The 20937-nt window shown below is 44.4% G+C and overlaps 1 protein-coding gene across 1 annotated transcript in view; it reads right to left on the bottom strand.

Moving 5' to 3' along the window:
* Gramd1b (GRAM domain containing 1B) overlaps positions 1-19943 on the bottom strand; it is a 167942-nt gene extending 147999 nt beyond the window's left edge. Inside the window, exon 1 of the mRNA XM_026402705.2 lies at positions 19457-19943. Coding sequence (XP_026258490.1) covers positions 19457-19830 — 374 coding nt within the window. The 5' untranslated portion in view covers positions 19831-19943. The remainder of the gene's footprint in view (positions 1-19456) is intronic.
* Between the last annotated feature and the right edge of the window lie 994 nt (positions 19944-20937).

Raw genomic sequence — 20937 nt, 5'->3', positions numbered from 1 at the left:
AACAAAAGGGCACCATGGGCTCCTTTGCCGTTTTGCCATTCTGCCTTCTGCCATGTGAGGACAAAGTATTCCTTCCTCTGAAGGATAGGGCAGAAAGACCTTTGTTAGATGCCAGTGTCTTGACCTTGGCACCAGAACTTTAAGAAAGTAAGTTTCTGTCCTTTATAAATTACTCAGTCCTAGGCACTCTGTTATAGCAGCAAAGGATGGAGAAAGTCAGTCAACATAAAACAGAATCATTAAAGCCAAAGGCTTGGATGAACCTGACCAAAGATAGTATGTAGGTTTAGGAAGAGAAAAAGAAATGAAGAGAAAAGAAAAGGAGGAGAAATAAGAAGTCAGGACTTTGAGCAGGCCAAGAGTGAAGGAAAAGACAGGTAAGAGTGGTCCCCAAATTATAAATCTAGACTTACACATCATTTTCCAGTAACTATCAATATAGATCAGAAGAGGGATCAGCTGGGCGCAGTGGCACACACCTGTAATCCCAGCAGCTCAGAAATCAGAGGCAGGAGGATCACAAGTTCAAAGACAGCCTCAGCAATTTAGTGAGGTGCTAAGCAACTATCACTAAATAAAATACAAAATAGGGCTGGGGATGTGGCTCACTGGTCAAGTGTCAAGCCCTATTTTGTGTTTTATTTAGATACAGGGTCTCATGCAGTTGCTTATTACCTCGCTGTAGCTGAGGCTGGCTTTGAACTTGCCATCCTCCTGCCTCAGTGTCCAGAGCTGAGATTACTTGCGCCCCTGTACCCGGCTTCCTTTTATTAACTAATGAAAAAAATCAACATAATTCTTCAGGCCCATATACTAACTTTTGCCTTACAAGAAGAAATGAAAATGTCTACTCTTTATTTTATAATTTTGTTGAAGCCCATGGAGATTGAGTTACCTGCCTAGGGCCACAGAGGAAGAAAATTAACAGAACTGAAGTCTCTATCCCCTGCTCCCTCAACTGGTCTCTAAGACTAGTGTCGGGACAGTAGTCCTAGGAAAACCATCCCCTTGTTCCCAAAGAAAAGGCTACGAGGTCTGCAGGAGCATCATGGCTCACTGATTAAAGATATGACTCTGGACGGTGCAAAGAGAGGCTCCATGAGAAATAAATTGGACAGTACAGGTGAGAGATCTATATTTTGGACCCACCTTTGTCACCAACCAGCTTTGTGGCCTTAGGCTTCTTGGTTTCCTCAAGATTGAAATGACCTCACAAATACCATCCACCTCAGAATGGATTCTCTGAGAGAGATGAAGAATCAGGGGCTTCCAGGTGGGAGCTGAATATACGTGAACTAAGGTGGTGTGGTGTCAAATCAAGGCCTCTGACCCTGCTCTCCTCTCCTGCCCAGCAGAGCCTCCCTGAGACCTATTTTGTTTTCATGTTTTAGTGTAAATCCCACGTTTTATGGTTTGGATCTGGAATGTCCTCTGAAGGCTCATATATTGAAGGCTTGGTCCTCAGTGCAGCCATGACCAGAGATGGGGCTTTGGGGAAGTGATTGATCATGAGGGCTCCCACCTCATCAGTGGATCAGTCCATTGACAGATCCTTATTCTGATGGCCTAGAGGGAAGAAGTGGGTCACTGAGGATATGCCCTGGAAGGGTATACCTTGTCCCTGGTCCCCTCCTTGTTCTTTCTCTGCTTCTCAGTTACCATGAGGTCAGCAGCTTTGCTCTGCCACGCCCTTCTGCCATGGTGTTCTGCCTCACCTCCGGCCCAAAAGAATGGAGACCATTGACCACAGGCTAACGTCTCTGAAACCATGAGCCAAAATAAATCTCGACTCCTCTAAGTTGGTTTTCTCAGGTATTTTATCAGCTAACACACATGATTTAGTCTGAATACCTTATTCTACTAAAACTATCTTCCACACTTAGTTGTGAGCTCCTCAATGAAGGGACCATGTACCCATCTCTGTATCCCAAGCACCAAGCCTGGAGCCAATGCCCAGCAAATATTAATAAATATTTAAATTTTAAAATACACGAAAATTTAAAATGTGAATAAATAAGTATTTTTCTAACAGTGGGCATTATCTCTCCTGAGTTATCTACACTGTCAGCCAAATCTCTCTGACGGTGAAATTCAGGATTACACATTGACAATCAATAGAGACATTCTGGGAAGCAATCCAGAGAAGGCACTTCAAAGAGAGATGAGTCTTCAGTGTTTCTAAGAACTTTCTAAATGGGCAGGCCACATCCTCCATTCACCTCTAATACTATACCGTCTTCTAGCATACATGGCTGACAGTGGCTGAAAATTCTGCCAAGAGGTGGACAGGTGTGTAAGTAAATGTTAGTATAAAGTCAGGCCTTTCCTCAAAATCTGGAAGCAACAGCCCAGATTACTAATAATGAGTCTTGGAAAAAATATTATCTTCCATCTAAATTGTATCATAGGGAACTTCAGTTAGATCTTTCTCAAAAGAACAACTTGAAATCATAGAAAGGGGCAACCCACAGAGGCAATACAATCTTCTTTCCTGGGTCGATTGCTTTAAATGAGATTTTTCAGTCAAGAAGAAACAGTTCACCATTGACGCAGGTGGAGAAAGCACTTGTTATCCCCCAAGCTAAGGGCAAACTATTTCCTGGAGAAGCTCCACCCTGTTCAAAATAACCTTTATTGCTGCTATTACATCCAACCCTGAGAATCAACAAAAGGTCAGAAAGAGCTTTAGAGTGCAGTGACCCAGCCAGAATAAAAATGCTGCTAGATCAAGGCACACTGCTCTGAGGGTCAGCCTGGCATGACATGCTTGGAGGTCAGAGACCATCGGGAAAAGGCTGAGCACAAACATCTGCCAGAGCTCTTGCCCCTCCCCTGCCTGGAGAAACATCTCAGCCTGATAGCTTCTCCAGAAAGAGTGCTCCAGAAATGTCCTCCTGTGCTACAACATTTAATATTATTGGTCTTTGTTTCTGCTTCCTGTTGCATGGAATCTCCAGAGTGATAGTGAAAAGTGTGTCTTTTGACATTCATAATAAGCCCCTTTGATAAAACCTGAGTTTATGCTAATGCAGTGACTTGGGATGGAGCCCACAGATATCTCAGAAAGGGACCAGTCACAGAAAGACCAAGTGATTGGAGATTAGTGGGTTAGGTTTCTAAATCTCCAAGAAAAGGGAAGTGGTGGGTGGGGGATGGCTGGAGATCAAGCTCTATAAAAACTCGTGAGTAACACAATTTGCAACTCTTGGGCAGCAGGGTTACTGAACTTGTGGAAGTGCTGGGAGGGCAGTGTGCCCAGAAAGAGCACTGAAGGTCATCAACCTCCTCCCCACCTGCTACCTCACCCCATGTACCTCTTCATTTGGCTATTCATTTGCATGCTTTTATAATAAACAGATAAAATATTTCCCTGACTTCTGTGAGCCATCCTAACAAATTAACTGAATCCAAGGGGATCAGGACCCCCAGGTGATAGCTGTTGGATCAGAAATATGGGTGGCCTGATGTGGGATTGGCATCTGAAGTGAGAGTGAATAAGATGAAAAAGAGGAAAGAGAAAGGGAGGAACTCTTTAGATGGTTACTAAGAAGCGGGAAGAATAAAACAAACATTGATGGGTTTGAAGCAAAGGTCTAATATAATACTATCAAAGGTTGGGAGGACCAAAGGGTGCTCCTGTTGGTCCCCCAACATTACAAGTTTCCAGATGTGTCTGTTCCAGTTTGGAATAATTTTAAACATCAGAAGACAAAGACTGGAATGGGAAATCTAAACTAAAATTGCCCTAGATAATAAACAGATAAATCAAGATGAAATAAAGGATAGGGTCCCTTAGCTGAACCCCTTGGAGACCCCAAGCCTTTTGCACAAGAAAGGGTAAAATGGTGGTAGAAGTTGCGGTGGGAGAGCTCTCATGACTCCTTGATACAGAAGCCTCATGTGCTATGACATCAAGACCCATGAATCAATCCCTGCTATGGGCTGCATCGGAAGCGGAAGAGCATAAATATGTGAGGGTTGATGAGAGTACTAAAGTTGGAATGATTAAACAAGCTTTATATAAAGTTGTATCTCTTTTACCTGAATGTTTTATAGGAATGGATATTACATCTGGTTGGAAATACTTCCCCTACAGAGTAATGTAAAGTTAAAATCTGTTAATAAAATCCTACTAGGGAAAAATAAGGGTTGATAGAATTAAGGTAAACTTTGTGGGAGAATTGACATTCTTGAACAGCTTTTATGTGAAATAGTTGCATCTTTTTCATCTGATTATAAGTAAGTACCTGTATATGACTGGGAAATGTTTCCCCTACCTAGCATTATAAGACAGAGGCATGCAAGTCTGTCCTCTGAGTCATATTCATTGGAACCAGTAAGATTGCCCAAGTCCACACAGTGTAAAGTAGAAGCGGGATTGCTGGTATGGACAAATTCTCCCTTGATAGCCCTGTGTGGAGCCTAGACTGGAGCTTATGGCAAAAGCCTGGGAGCACCTCCCAATAATAACAATTGGGGATTTGGACTAAAGAATTTGGATGGTTTATACAGGATCATGCTACTTAGGGAACACAAGGAGGAGATATTCAGGAACAGGAGCTTTTACCCTTCGGATTGACTCCAGAACTGTGTGAACAATGGCTAGATTCTATCATCACTTGGACTGTGCTCTATAAATCACTTTGAACCAATCAACAAAGACCTGCTGGGTTGGGGGGGCGGGGGAGGGCAGCTCCAAGGAGAAGAAACAACATTCTGTTTGGAAGGATGCCACTCTGATTGCAGAAAGTAGATCCCCTCTATGTTGAACTGCATGCTGTTTTCTTAGCAGTGATAGAAAAAATGAAGCATGGTAAAATCCTCATATTCATTCATGGGCAGTGTCCAATGGCCTGCCCATGGTCAAGCAGAAAAAGCCACAATGGAAACCTGGTTTAGTAAAGAGATGCCAATGTAGGGGAGGGCCCCAGGAAATCACTATGAGAAGGTACAGGGCACATTAGAGTATCACATTGTAATGCCCATCAGAAGAAACTCTTGCAGGTTCAGAAGGTGATTGGAATAAATAACAGATGACCTTATGTACTCACGTAAGACGGTCACCTGGGTCCATGAAATGAGGAAACATGGAAGTACTACAACAATTCAGAGATCAGAGATGCATCTTATACCATCTGAGCCACATAATGCCAATAAGAACTGTTTGATCTGCCAATGAGAGCAGTAGAGATTGCAGATGGCTCTGCAGCAGATTCCCCAAAAGGGAGGTCCTACACGCAGCTGGCAAGTCAAACTGAAGCTGGTCGCCTCAGGAACCTGGACAGGTCCCTGACGGAAGGTGTAAATGCCGGAGTACTATAAAAGAATGCAAACAGAGGGCTGGGGATGTGGCTCAAGCGGTAGCGCGCTCGCCTGGCATGCGTGCGGCCCGGGTTCGATCCTCAGCACCACATACCAACAAAGATGTTGTGTCCACCGATAACTAAAAAATAAATATTTTTTTAAAAAAAGAATGGAAACAGAGTACACCACACAAATTTGGATGTCCAACTGTCATTTCTTCAAAAGAGGGGATATACTTTACAGTCCACAATATCCAATAAGGAGTAGAGATGTCGCAAAGAATAGAAGTTTCTTTGGCTTATGATTCTGGACACTGGAAGCCCCAAAAACATGGCACTGGCATCTGCTCAGCATCTCTTAAGGGTCTTTTTGCCACATCATAACACGACAGAGGGCATCACATGACAAGACGAAGCAAGCTTGCTATTCTGGATCTCACTTCTTATCTTAAAGTTATCACTATCTTTATGCTAATGTTATCATGCAGCCCACCCTTATAGCTTCATCTAATCCTCATTACCTCCTTTTTTTTTCCCCCCTAAGGGCATGCCCTTAGAGATCTTTTTATTTATTTATTTTTTTTTAAAGAGAGTGTGGGGGGGGGACAGAGAGAGAGAGAGAATTTTAGTATTTATTTATTTTTTCTTAGTTCTCGGCAGACACAACATCTTTGTTTGTATGTGGTGCTGAGGATCGAATCCGGGCCGCATGCACGCCAGGCAAGCGCGCTACCGCTTGAGCCACATCCCCAGCCCCTCATTACCTCCTAAAGTCCCACCTCTAAATACCATAAACATATGAATTTGGATATTGAATTTCCAATGAATGAATTTTGGGGAGAGATATTCAAACCTCAGCAGATGACTATATTTTTTACTTTGGGGATTTGGTGCTGGGGATCAAACTCAGGGCTCATGCATGCTAAGTAAATACTTTACCATATACTAGCCTGCTTTTTTTTTTTTTTTCCTACTTGATACAGTGATCAACTGACCAAGGCTGCAATGCCAAGTGCTAGAAACCTGGTTAATTTCTGAGCACGAAACTATAACTGTATTTTTAAATTTTTACGTCAGAATTCTTTAAGATCTCATGGGGCAGATTGTGCCCTCACCTCATCTGGCACGTTTGGAGTTGCACTGCCTAGTGGTCAAGATAGCCCATGAGTCACCCTAACCTACATTAATGGGAGTGGACTATGGGGGCAGCACTTACCAGACTAGCATGCTGCCAGTAACCTGGACCAAGAGTGGCTGAACCTGATGCTCCTCCCAGAGGTGAGAAAGTCTGGGCATTAATGTGGAAGGAGGCATAGTAGCTGAGAGTAGAAGAATAAATAAATGTCTTATTGATGAAGGAGATCCAATACTACATTAACACCTCAGAACAAGAGATGAGCCTGTTAGACCAGGCAACTGAAAAGATGAAGCTTTATATTGCTCAGACCACTCCTGCTTTTGGACCTGACAAGGTGAGATGGAAAACTACAAGCCTGAGTGTCCTCACGCTGGGAGATATTTCCATTTGATACATTGATAGGCTAGACTAATTATTAATGACTTGAATGGAACTAGTAATAAGCCAGTATTTTTGAACTGTTACAATCCTTTAATTATAAGGGATTTGTGGTCAAAGATCAAGAGGTGGCCTGTGGTATATATGAAATACATGTAGCCTTTATCCCTAGCTCCTATCACAGAGCTCCTAAAACCCTTGGAATCTCCTGAGTGATAAGAGTTTTGTTTTGGTTTGGTTTTTGGGTTTTCGGTTTTTGTTTTGTTTTGTTTTTTCAGTACTAGGGATTGAACCCAGAAGCCCTTTTACCATTGCACCATACCCCCAGTTCTTCTTCTTCTTCTTCATTTTTATTTTCTGAGTCATAATCTGGCTAAGTTGCCCAAGCTGGCCTGGAACTTGTGATCCTCCTGACTTGGCCTCCCGAGATTCTGGGATTTCAGGCATACACACTACACCCAGCAAGATAGGAGTGTCTCTTATTCATAATTAGCCCTTTGGATAGACTGAGATTATACTAATGGGTGACTTAGGATAAGGATTCTGAATAACTCCAGGATAGGGCCACTCACCAGAGATAGGTTTTTAGCCCAACCCAATGACCCACCAAAAAAGGGGAAATGGTGACAGGTAGATGTTGTGGGGGACTATAGATGAAACTGCAAAAACTCTTGGGCAACAAACTTTGCTGAGCTTCTGTATTGCTAAACTCATGGGGGGTGCCAGAAGGGTGGTATGCCCAGAAGGAGCAGAGATTCCTGCCGCACCACACACCTTGCCATATGGGCTTCCCCATCTGGCTGTGTATCTGTGTCTTTGATAATAAACTGGTAAATGTAAGTGTTTCCCTGAGTTCTGTGAGCTATCTTAGCAAATTGGTCAAATTCAAAGAGGGGATCAGGTCCAAGTTTATAGTCATTTGGTCAGAAGTTCGGGCAACCTGGGCCTTGAAACTGGCATCTAAATGAGGGCGGTCATGTGGGGCTGAGCTGTCACCTGTGGGATTATGCTATCTCCAGATAGATGGTATCAGAATTCAATTGAATTTAAGACACCCAGTTGGTGTTCACTGAAGAATGGCTTGGTATATAAGAAAATAAAGAATAAAGTAAAGATTAAAAAAAAAAAAAAAAAACTTGTTCTTCCTTTGAAGTTACTTAACTTCAACCTTTGGACCAGTGTTCTCCCTTACCTTCTATGGGAACAAGTTACAGAAGAACAAAAAGAAAAATCCCTCAATTAAAAAGAAAATCTGAGCCAGGCGCGGTGGCAAACCCCTGTAATCCCAGCCACTCTGGAGGCTGGACAGGAGGATCAGGAGTTCAAAGCCGGCCTCAGCAATGGCGAAGTGCTAAGCAACTTAGTCCCTGTCTCTAAATAAAACACAAAATAAGGCTGGGGATGTGGCTCAGTGGCCAAGTGCTCCCTGAGTTCAATCCCACTACCAAAAGAAAAGAAAAAAAAATCTGAATGAGAAAAAAATACTAAAAGAGGGGGCTGGGGTTAGGCTCAGTGGTGGAGCACTCACCTAGCAAGGGTGAGACACTAGGTTCGATCCTCAGCACCACATAAAGATAAATAAAAAAAGGTATTGTGTCCATCTACAACTAAAAAAGCATTAAAAATAAAAACACTAGAAGACCATACACCAAACATGCCATTAACATGTTAAAATTACAACCTATTTTCCTCTTTCCATTTACCCAAAAAATTCACAACTAGCTATTTTACTAGACACATATTTGTTGACTTCTTAGTATAAGAAGTATAATAAAAAATGATTTATTCAAGACAATAAACTAGAATATCCTAGAATCTTCTCAAAAATATATCACAAAACTAACCATCCATAGTCTTCCTGTGTTTTCCTATTTGTTGGGGCAAATATTGCAAGAATTCCTGCTGTAGTCAGTTTTTCATTACTGTAACTAAATACCTGAGGGCTGGGGTTGTGGCTCAGCAGTACAGCGCTTGCCTCACACATGCCAGACCCTGGTTCAATCCTCAGCACCACATAAAGATAAATAAGTAAAATAAAGGTATTGTGTCCAACTACAACTAAATATCTGAGGCACGCTAGCTTTGTTTAAAAGAGTTTTATTTAACTCACAGCTCTAGAGGTTAAAGGGCTTGCATCAAGTGATAGCCTTTTTGCTAAAAGAATCCCAACATGGCACAGAGTATTACATGGCAAGAGACAGGGAGTAGGCAGGTATGTCTATTTGGTTTTTGTCCCTCTTCTTATAAAGCCATCAGGATTCAGTTGAGGGGGACTCTACCTAATGACCTTACCTAATGGTGATCACCTCCCAAAGGACCCACCTCTAAATATCATGTTTGGATTAATACCCCTTAAGACCTCACTCCGGCCTGAGTTCCAGGGACAAATCATACATAGCAGTTACCATCCCCAAACTGGGTCCCCAGGCAAATTCTTTTTCCATAGTTGCAAAAGAGGGGAAAAAACAAGTGGGCTGTTATTTGTTTTTCTAGTTTGCTCCCCAGCCCTGTTATTTCCTGGTTACATTTACCAACCAAGGCTGCAAACCTCTGTGGTCAGATTGGAGGCAGAAGCCTCAGGCTGGGAACAGGCTTCACCACAGCGAAGTGCTGACGTGGAGAGACCTTAAAAAAGGACCTTCCAGAGAGATGTGATGACGGGTCAAGCTGAAATTGGCCAACACCTTAGGTCAGAGGCCTGAGTCCAGCCAGTGCCTAGTCACCTCATTTCTGCCACCATGATGTGACTGGTCACCTCATTTCTTTATCTCATCAACAGATCAGAGTTGAATGACCACAGCCTCAGCCCTGTCACAGAATCTGCAAAAAATGAAGAAGAAAAGGCTTCACACTCTCTAATCAAAAATATCTATTGAGGCTTCAAAGGAACTACCCCTGGTCCTCTTTACCCCCTCCTCTTCCTCCACTAGCCTCAGCTAAGGCACAGAGGTATTTTTCTAATGATGATTTTGAACCAATAAGACCAAGATTCCAGAAACATACAACAGAAGAGAGTATCTGAAATCAGGACTATCTCTTGGATGTGTCATGTGGCTGCCTTTGGTGGCACAGTGGTGGCGGTCCATTGTGTAGCATCTCTTTTCACCAGCCTAAGCATCTCCATCTGTGTCCTTCCTTCCACTTTAAACTCCATGTTCAATTTTCTGTTCTGTGTCCCTCAGAAATGTTTTATCATCTCTTCTGAGAGAAAGAAGTTTCCTCTAGCTCCAAAATCATGGGTAGAGAGTTTCTAGGCCCCCCAAGACAATTAAAAGCTATTTCTCCTATACACTGGGTACCATAGCCCTTGGAAAGTCACACACTGATTTGAACTACACAGAAAACAATCACAAGAGAGCAAAGGCCCCAGGAAAAGCTCCAGCCTTCCTAAAGCTCTGTACTCACAGCACCCAGCAACCAGGCCAGCTTGGGCTCTACATCTAGACACCTGATCCAAGGTCAGGCAACTCTCCCACTGGGGTCAGGAAGAAAATTCCCCACTGGCAGCTTAGCCATTCAAATGCCTTAATGAAAAATGAGCACAGTAGAAGCCATTATCAGTGACCAGCATAGCAACTGGAGGCTACACAGCACCTGGGAGAAACCAACCAAGAAGAGCAGCATTCTCACCTGTTAATCTGCCCCATGTTTATCCTTGTGTCTTGCCTCATGCGTAATCAACACATTCAAGTGCATAACCACATGGAAACTCTTGAAATACCAACTCCCACAGAGGAACCTGGCCAGTGTTGAATCAGCCCCCAGGACTTCATCTCTACCATCTCAGTTTCCACAAATCATTTTAATCTAGAAACCATATCTACAGCCAATGGCAGGCTGTTTCTCCCAGGGCAGTCCACCTGCACCCTGGGCATTGCCAAACACTGCTGTGCTCTCACAACCCCCCATGCATGTCTCCTCAGTGGCCTTCCCATCTTTCTGAATCCCTGCCTTCCGCCAGAACCAACTTCTCCATATCCACACATGCTCAAGCATGCAGGGACCTGCTGCTGCCAGGCCTTGGGAGATGGAACTGGGAAGAACTCAGGCTTTGGAATCAAAAGAACATGGTCCAAAACCCAGCAACACTTCTGTTTGTCCAGGAGCAAGTTAATCTCTGAACTTCAGCTTTCCCAGCTGTAAAACGTACCTCAGGGGTTTGTTGGGAGGATTAAGTGTAATCATGTACTTAAGGCACTTAGCAGAAAACTTGGTATGAAGTAGGACTTGGTCCCTGCCCTCAAGGAATTCTGGGTCAGTAGAAGTGTTTGCTAGTTAACCCTATCCAGCACTGACTTCTTAGTAGGCTAAACAATAACAGATCTCCTTTGCATCTGTTTGTTGCTTTGTGTTCAGAAGGACACGAGCTTTCTCTCTACCACACTCCCTGTGCTCCCTACATAGGGCAGGGCCAGAGTGGGGAGCTATACAAATAATGACCCTCTGATGGGTAGAGCATTTGAATGTACAAAATCACCTGCTCCCCTGGAAACTGCGCTGAAACCTGAAGCAATTCTTTCTCTAAGGATCAGGAAAAGAAGACAGAGAATCAAGATAAACATGCCAATGATGTAAATTCATTACCTGCAAACCACATATCAATTAGGCTGGAGCCAGGCAGATAACCTAGTCTACCAGGCTGGGCAGAATCAGCAAGAGGCACTACCAATGTAGAGCCAAACAGAAACCCTGAGGTTCCAGGTTGAAAACATTCTCTAGCTACCAGGCTGCTGAACTATGAGCAATCAGGACAGGAAAGAAAGAGCCTGCAGTTGGCTGTTGCCCAATTCACTTGCCCCTTGTCCACTTTCCCTTATCTCCTCAGAGAGGGATGAAAAGATGCCATTCTGGAAGGTGTAGCTACTCCTGACTCCTGACTTTTTGCCAGGATCCAGCAGGGGCTGGAGGGGCTCTGATACTCAGTGTAATTTTTTGTTTTTGTTTTTTTTGGTACTGATGATTGAACCCAGGGGCACTTTCCCACTGAGCTACATCCACAGTTCTTTTTATTTTCTATTTTGAGGCAGGATTTCGCTTATTAGCTGAGAACCTCACTAATTTGTTGAGCCTGGCCTTAAACTTGGGATCCTCCTGCCTCAGCCTCCCAAGTCACTGGGATTACAGGTGTGCAAGATTGACCCAGTTTAGACACATTTTTTTTTTCCATATTGGGGATTGAACTCAGGGGCACTCAACCACTGAGCCACATCTCCAGCTCTATTTTGATTTTATTTAGAGGCAGGGTTTCACTGAGTTGCCCACTCTGGGGGCAAGCTTTTAGAATTAGTACCTATAACAAAGAATCAAACAAATGATGACCCCCAGATCTTCCCCAGTCTCTAGAATCACAGATGTTAGCCACCACATCAGACTCAGTGTGATGGTTTTTTTGTTTTTTTGTTTGTTTGTTTTAGTTTCTGTTTTATTTTGATTTGGTACTGGGCATTGAACCCAGGGGTGCTTAACCACATCCCCAGCTCTTTTTAACATTTTGAGACAGGGTCTCGATAAATAGCTTAGGGCCTCACTAAATTGCAGAGGCTGGCTTTGAACTCACAATCCTCTTGCCTCAGCCTCTGGAGCCACTAGGATTACAGGCATGCACCACCTTGCCTGGCCTCAGTGTGGGTTTTTAACAATCACCACAACCATCTTTGGCCAAGAGATTTAGGGAGACATGCAGTCACTAAATCTTTTCTTCTTCTCGTCCTCCTTCTCCTTCTCCTCTTCTTCCTTGTGCTTCTCCTTCTCCTTCTTCTCCTCCTCTTCTTTTTTTTTAAAAAATTTTTTTTAGTTGTAGTTGGACACAATACCTTTATTTTGTTTATTTATTTATTTTTTTAATATGGTGCTGAGGATCGAACCCAGTGCCTCACACACGTTAGGCAAGCGCTCTACCACTGAGCCACAACGCCAGCCCCTCCTCCTCTTCTTATATTGTTGCTTTTATTGATTTGCTTGCTTATTTGTTACAGATACTAATTCTACAAGCTTACCCCCATCAAGTTCGGACTACATAATTTCCTGGGCTCAGAGGGCAACATAACCAGTCCCCTACCTTCCCCCCTCCCACAAAAAAAAGTGTACTCTTGATGAAAGTCGGGGAGGAGGACAGAAGCCATCTTCAATGGTGGTTACCACATGACTTCCCTTCAGACAAGTGGCAGAAGAGTGCAGGGCCGCAGGCCTCCACCTCACCACACTTCCACCCAGTCACCCAGAAGGCAAAAACTAGTTGCATCCAATGCCATTCTGAGCATGTCTTTCCCAGGTTCCAGAACCTACATCAGCTCTCCAATGAGTTGCATCTTCTTTGCATAGAAATAACTCTGCATACAGGACTTCATTACATTTTTGATGACTGATTGATTCATTAAAATTCAAACTCTGGCATGAATCAGCCTGTGGGCTCAACAGCTCACCACACCACTCTCATTTTTCCACATTCTTCATTAAGACCACCCTTGGTTGACCATTCCCATCTTCAAACCAACACACCTGCTACAACTTGAATGTATTCCCCAAATGTTCATGTTAATTCCCAAATTCATCTGTCAGTGGTATTTACAGGAGGGCCTTTGGGAAGTAATTAGGACTAGATAAAGTCATGAGGATGGGTTCCTCACAGTGACATCTGTGGCTTAGAAGAGAAAAAAAGATCTGAGCTAGTGGCTTACTCTGTCTTGCTTGTGATATCCTCCGCCATGTTATGATACAGCAAGAAACCTTCACTAGATGCTGAGTTAATGCCAATGCCAAGCTCTTGGACTTCCAGCTTCCAGAAATGTGAGCCAAACAGACCTCTATTCTTTACAAATTACCTGGTTTTAGGTATTTTGTTACAGCAATAGAAGAACAGATTGGAACAGTTATCCATTTCCGTCTTCATGCCAACACACCCAAATCACTTTCATCAAGAGGTATTTGGTTCCCATTCAAAACTCAATTCTCCATAGCAAGTAGATTAATGGTTGACTAGAGCTGGTGGGATTTGGGTTCGGAGGGATTGAGGGTACTAGCTAAAGGGTACAGCTTAGTTTGTAAAGTGAGGAAATGTTTTAAAACTGCAGACGTTTATGAGTATACTAAAGACCATTGAATTAAATTATGTTTTTTTTCACCCTGGGAATTGAACCCAGGATCTTATGCATTTTCTACCATACACTACCACTGAGCTAGACTCCCAGCTCCAAATTCAACACTTTAAATAGGTGAATTCCAAAAGTTAACTCAAAATGGATCAAGGAGCTTGATATTAAACCAGAGACACGGCATCTGATAGAAGAAAAAGTTGGCTATGATCTACATACTGTGGGGTCAGGCTCCAAATTCCTCAATAGGACACCCATAGCGCAAGAGTTAACAACTAGAATCAACAAATGGGACTTACTCAAACTAAAAAGTTTTTTTCTCAGCAAAAGAAACAATAAGAGAGGTAAATAGGGAGCCTACATCCTGGGAACAAATCTTTACTCCTCACACTTCAGATAGAGCCCTAATATCCAGAGTATACAAAGAACTCAAAAAATTAAACAATAAGAAAACGAATAACCCAATCAACAAATGGGCCAAGGACCTGAACAGACACTTCTCAGAGAAGGACATACAATCAATCAATAAGTACATGAAAAAATGCTCACCATCTCTAGAAGTCAGAGAAATGCAAATCAAAACCACCCTAAGATACCATCTCACTCCAGTAAGATTGGCAGCCATTATGAAGTCAAACAACAACAAGTGCTGGTGAGGATGTGGGGAAAAGGGTACACTTGTACATTGCTGGTGGGACTGCAAATTGGTGCAGCCAATTTGGAAAGCAGTATGGAGATTTCTTGGAAAGCTGGGAATGGAACCACCATTTGACCCAGCTATTCCCCTTCTCGGTCTATTCCCTAAAGACCTAAAAAGAGCATGCTACAGGGACACTGCTACATGGATGTTCATAGCAGCACAATTCACAATAGCAAGACTGTGGAACCAACCTAGATGCTCTTCAATAGACGAATGGATTAAAAAATATGGCATTTATACACAATGGAGTACTACTCTGCATTAAAAAATGACAAAATCATAGAATTTTCAGGGAAATGGATGGCATTAGAACAGATTATGCTAAGTGAAGCTAGCCAATCCCTAAAAAACAAATGCCAAATGTTTTCTTTGATATAAGGAGAGTAACTAAGAACAGAGTTGGGAGGAAGAGCATGAGAAGAAGATTAACATTAAACAGGGGTGAGAGGTGGGAGGGAAAAGGAAAGAGAAGGGAAATGGCATGGAAATGGAAGGAGACCCTCATGGTTATACAAAATTACATACAAGAGGAAGTGAGGGGAAAGGGGGGAAAAAAACAAGGGGGAGAAATAAATTACAGTAGATAGGGTAGAGAGAGAAGATGGGAGGGGAGGGGATGGGGGATAGTAGAGGATAGGAAAGGCAGCAGAATACAACAGACACTAGTATAGCAATATGTAAAACAGTGGATGTGTAACTGATGCGATGCTGCAATCTGTATACAGGGTAAAAATGGGAGTTCATAACCCACTTGAATCAAAGTGTGAAATATGATATGTCAACAACTATGTAATGTTTTGAACAACCAACAATAAAAATTAAAGGAAAAAAAATAAAATAAATAGGTGAATTCTGTGGTATGTAAATTAAAACTCAATAAAGCTATTTTTAAAAACTCAGCTCTGTACTCATCTCCTCCAGGAAATTTTCTCAGAAAATTCCACATCAAACAGTAGAGAAATGGGAATTATTCACTCACTCATTACCAATTTAGTCATCAACAAACATCTATGGATCCCCATGGAAGGCCAGGGACAGTGAGAGGCAGTGAAGACATAAAGAGAAACAAGATCGGACTTGGAGTGTTCGAGTGTCATACTTCTGGTCCTTATATCCCCTAACCATGCAAATTTTACCCTATTCTCCACTTACTTCTCCCCAGGGTTTAAGGAGAAGAAGGGGATCTCCTGGTACTCTTCTTCGTATTTAAAGCTCAGTGCAGTTAAAATTCATAAGCTATGGCCCTCCCAGCCCCTTACCTTCTCCCTCATCAGACCGAATTGTGTGTCAAGCCTCAAAGACATTTTTCTCTACTGAAGAAAGGTAGATTTGGGGTGGGGAATGTGACAAGGTATGCTAATCCTCCTTAATCAAAGCCAGAGCAGAAAACCATTTTCTAATCTTATTTCCAAGTCACGTAACATGCAAGGAGACTCAGGTGCTGCTCTGGGACATGTGAGTACTAACCTCATACTGTTAGGCACGCATCTACTCCATGTGAGAGACTCACAGAATAACAAGCTTTCACTCTTGACTGGCAAGAGGAAGTTTACAAAACATTTTCCCCTGTGTTACCCTTGTGACCTCCCCTCTTGTGACCTTCCATTAGCCCACAGATATTCCCTTCCAAAGATGAAGGTAAACTTGCCAAGGTAAACTGATGTATCCAAGGTTCCGCAGTGAATCAAACACATAATTAGGTGTGAGCTCAAGTCTTCTGACTTTAAGCTTGATGCTCTCTGCCCTCCATGGGCTCTAAATGCCAATACCTTCTCAGGCAATCTTGGTGACTACTACAGGCACCTGTTCACTTGATGGCTCACTTCTTTCCAAGAAGCCTTCTATCTCCACAGGCAAAAACTAATGGGGTTTTATTTTAGACACAATCCAGACAGATTCCAACAGAGGCAGGAAAGCAGTGGTGAAGAGTAGAGATCTGAATTAGACAAATTTAGGTTTGAATCCAGAGCCAGCCTTTTTCTACATACACAGCCTGCCCTCTGTATCTGAGAGTTCTGCATCTGTGGATTCAACCAACTGTGAAGAGAAAATATTCAGATTTGGAAAAAAAAAAAAATTCACCTAGCCAGGCCCCATGGTGCACCCTTGCAACCCCAGCAACTTGGGAGGCCAAGGCAGGAGGATCCCCAGTTCAAGGCCAGCTTGGGCAACTGAGCAAGACCCCATCTCAAAATAAAAAATAAAAAGCACTAGGGATGTATCTTAGTGGTAGAGTGTCCCTAAGTTCAATTCCCAAGAACATACATACACAAAAAAAATTGCATCAATACTGAACATGTACAGACTTTTTTCTTATCATTATTTTCCAGATAACTCAGTACAGCAACTATTTAGGTAGCATTTGCATTTTTTAAGCGATAAGGTAATCTAGAGATGAGTTACAGTATAAAGGAGGATATGCATAGGTTATATGCAAATACTATGCCATTTTACACAAGGGACTTAGTATCCTCAGGAAGTTGCACAATGAACTCCCTGTGGATACTAAGGGATAACTACAAACATATATTCATCTAATCCAACAAGCCACTACTTAAAAGGCTTTTTTCAACTTACATAGGAGGCAAAAATCCTTCCTGATTTTTAAGGGTATGATTCCCACTCCAACAAAACTGAAGATTCCACCACATCCTTAAAAAACACCCCAAACCAGGAACACCTTCCTTAAATCTAAATAGATCCACCCCCATGCCCATGCCAACCAGCAAGGCAAGACTCTTTTCTCCATATTTTATCCTCAATACACATAGCAGAATCTTAAGATCAAAACACGGTCTCTTTTAGAGACTCTCAGATTTGAGGGGAAAGCCAGCAAGCTGCAACAAACTCTCAGTTCAAGATTCCCTCCTGCCAAACTCACCCCATTTCTCTCTATTCTCCGGTAAGGGTAGCAGAATGACATCCCAGAAGAGAAAGACTTACCCCCAGAGTCCACAGAAAGACCCAGAACAAAACTTTGCACCTGCATCAGCTGGGAAAACCACGTTCAGTCATTGAAACAGAAAATAGAAACTCTGGAAGGCTTAGAATGCTCATGTTCTGCCTAACCTGACCCCACTCTTCAGCACCCAGCTCAGACACATGACTCACCTGTTCCTTCTGCCTTTCCCCATGTGGTTCCCGTTAGCCCATCTTTTGCCCTTCTCCTCATACTTTCCTGTTATTTCCTTCTACCTATCAGTGTTTGTCACGATTTGAGTCTCTTCCTCCCAAAAGTCTTCCTCTACTTCTCCAGGGTTCTCTTTTCTTGTATAATCAGTACCACATGGCATGGGATGTGTCTTCCAGGGACTCCACCTTTTCTAAAGAGTGAAACACATGTTCTCCTGTCCTTCTTCTCAACTTCCACATCCCTCACTGTACCCAGCCCAACACACACCACTCTCCTCAACATCACTACAATCGGCTGACGTCACCCTGAGCTTATAAGAACACTCAGTTAAATACTTGTTGAATTAAACCGAATGAGCCAGTTGCAGTGGTGCATGTCCTGTAATCCCAGCAGCAGGGGAGGTTGAGGAAGGAAGATGGCAAGTTCAAAATCAGCCTCAGTAACTTAGTAAGGCCCTAAGCAATTTAGCAAGATCCTGTTTCAAAAAAAAAAAAAAAATTAAAAGGGCTGGGAATGTGGCTCAATGGTTCCCTGTGTTCAATCCCCATCACCCGCCTCCCCATAAAATACAATACAGTGAATGAAAGTGAACAGATGGGGTAAAGGAATCCCTGGAAAAGTGGTCAATGATTCAGTTACTTCACACAAAAGCGCAAATCTCTGTTAGGAGTCAGAGCCCTAGAGTCCAAAAGTAAATGAATAGGGTAGATGGTATCAATGAACTACAGAGGACTCCCAGCCCCCACAGGAAATGGACTTGGTTCAAACACAGCTTCCTGAAGCAGTTCTTGCCACCAAGGCCAAGCGGAGTTGCCCTATGGGTTTCATACCAATTTTCCTTCTGCGGAAAATGAACTCGGCCCCCCACCACTGCCCCTCTCAGATATCACTTTTACCCAGCAAAAAAGGAGCTGGCACAAGCCACAGTGATATGGAAATGTGACTCTGATGTGGTAGAAAATGTGACTCACTCAACATTAATACTCCACCTGTACACATGTGGGTTGGTTTAAGGCAACCTAGTGTAGCCGCATGGAAAATAAAAACTGAAACAGAGTTCAGCAACGGACGTGGACGAGCCTCTCGGTAACTATCTCCATCTGTAGAATAGGAATCAGAATAGTGCCGCCAGAGTTTCTGTAAGGATACTTCCTTTCACTCTACTGATTTTTCCCCCTTTTCTTTTTTTCTGGTACCAGGGATTGAACCCAGGAGCACTTAACACATCCCCAACCCTTATTTATTTTTTTATTTTGAGACACAGCCTGCTAAATTGCTGAGGCTGGTTTCAAATTTGCGATCCTCCTGCCTCAGCCTCCCGACAGATAGGATTACCAGCGTGAGCCACTGTGCCAGGCAGGCCTGTAAAGGATAAAATTTGGAGACACATAGTGAGGTGCCCTCACATAATAAGAGCTCAATAAATACTAGCTCCTGCTTTTTTATTATTTATTTTGCTTTGAAGATCAAAGGAGATGGAATGCAGCAGGAAACCTCCTGCCAACGTGTCATATAATATGAAGCCCCTGGCTGGGGAAATGGGTGTCGAGTGTGGAAAGTATAAGTTCAGTATCCCTGATACCCGGCGCTGAGCCTTAAGCCTACTCTGGTGACAGGCTCCTGCTTTCGTCCTGGAAGTTTCCACCAGGTTGCCCTGGGGCCCTGGACGGCTCTGGGGAGGGGCGGGAAGGCAGGGGCGGATCAGGGACGTACCTGCTTTCACTGCACTCCTTCCGCTCCCTCACCCTCAGCCACTTGCGGAGAAGGAAGCGCTTTCGGCGCGGGGAAGCGCTGGGTGTGGAGCAGTTGGACCACGGGGTGTCCTCGTCGCTGGAGGGCGTAATCTCGATGGACGGCAGCTGCAGGAACTCCTTACCAGGAGCCAAGACGACAGGCAGGTCCTGCGCTAACCCGGCCTCCAGGCTCTGCTCCTGCACGTTCTTCATCCGGCGCATCTTGAAGCGCCGGCGGCGGAGCGTGGGGGTAGACGAGCTGGACCAGACCGGGCTGCTCTCCTGCGCGCCCTGCGGCTCGGGCACCTGCAGGGCGGGCAACTGCAGGTTCTCCATCATGTTGGCCGCCGGCATCGGGGTCTGTCGCCTCCGCGCTCCCTCCACGCCCTCGGCCAGCAGCCTCGCTCGCGTCTCCTGCTCGCTGCTCCCCACCCCGGCCCCTCGACACACCGTACCCTCTCACGTTAGGAAACGCTCGCGTCTCTAGCTGCTAGAAGAGCAAGTTCCTTTTCCTGGAGCGCGGCGAGGAAGGGACGCGAAGGACGCGGCGCGCGGCCGCCCGTAGTCTTGAACTTTTCGGAGCGCGCTTCCTCCCCGCCGTCCGCCGCCGCCGCCGGCGGGGCGACCCGGGCGCGGCGGGAGCCGCCTGCCAGCCACCCGGCCGCCCTCCTGGGGCTCCCCTCGCGCGCGCTTGTTTGTCTTCCACTGCGATCTCTCGCTTGCTTGCGTCTTTGCCTTAGCGAGACTCGGCAGCCCGGGGCCCCAGGGGGCGGCGCAGCAAACTCTCAGCGGTTTGCGTTCAGCAGACCAGGTTGGGGAACCGGCTTGACGCTGCAGGGAAGTAGAGAGCAGGAGGAAGAGGCAGTGGTAGGAGGGGAGGGAAGGAGAGAGAGAGAGGAAGCGAGACACTGGATAAAAACAAAAAAGGAGGAGGAGGAGCAGGGGGCTGGGGCGGCGGGGGGTGGGGGGGCTATCCAGAAAGGGTACGCTGAAGCAGCGACAGCAGTGTAACTGTACACGGAATCCCTTGGGGAGGGATCTACCTCCCAGTAAAGGCTGCTCCAATCAGCCTAATGAAATAGGAGCACGAACCAAACTTTCTCAGAGCAATGATTGGCTGGGCAGTTCTCATTAGCAAACTCCTTGCATTTTTCTGGGGGAGGGGGCCCGAAGCGGAGGGTGAATCAATCCCCACTCTCTCGGCCACCCAAGGTACCCGGTTGAGGGAAAACTGGGGACTTTTCAACTAAATCTCTGCTCCTAAGAAAGGTGCTTGCTTTGAGTTATTTGGGGTGCAGATGGGGACACGGGAAGACTTCACATAGTTATTGGGAGAAAGCAAGATTTTTGGAGGCTGCTTCCAAAATGATGGACAGTTCTGTGGCACAAGCTGAGGACACCAAACATGACATACCCAGGAAAGACAGACAATAGGACACACGGGACCAGTAAGGAAAAAAG

Source organism: Urocitellus parryii, chromosome 4 (genome assembly GCF_045843805.1).
Source record: "Urocitellus parryii isolate mUroPar1 chromosome 4, mUroPar1.hap1, whole genome shotgun sequence".
Lineage (NCBI taxonomy): Eukaryota > Metazoa > Chordata > Mammalia > Rodentia > Sciuridae > Urocitellus > Urocitellus parryii.
The sequence above is the reverse complement of the archived record's forward strand: the minus strand, read 5'-3'. Positions and strand labels throughout refer to the sequence as shown.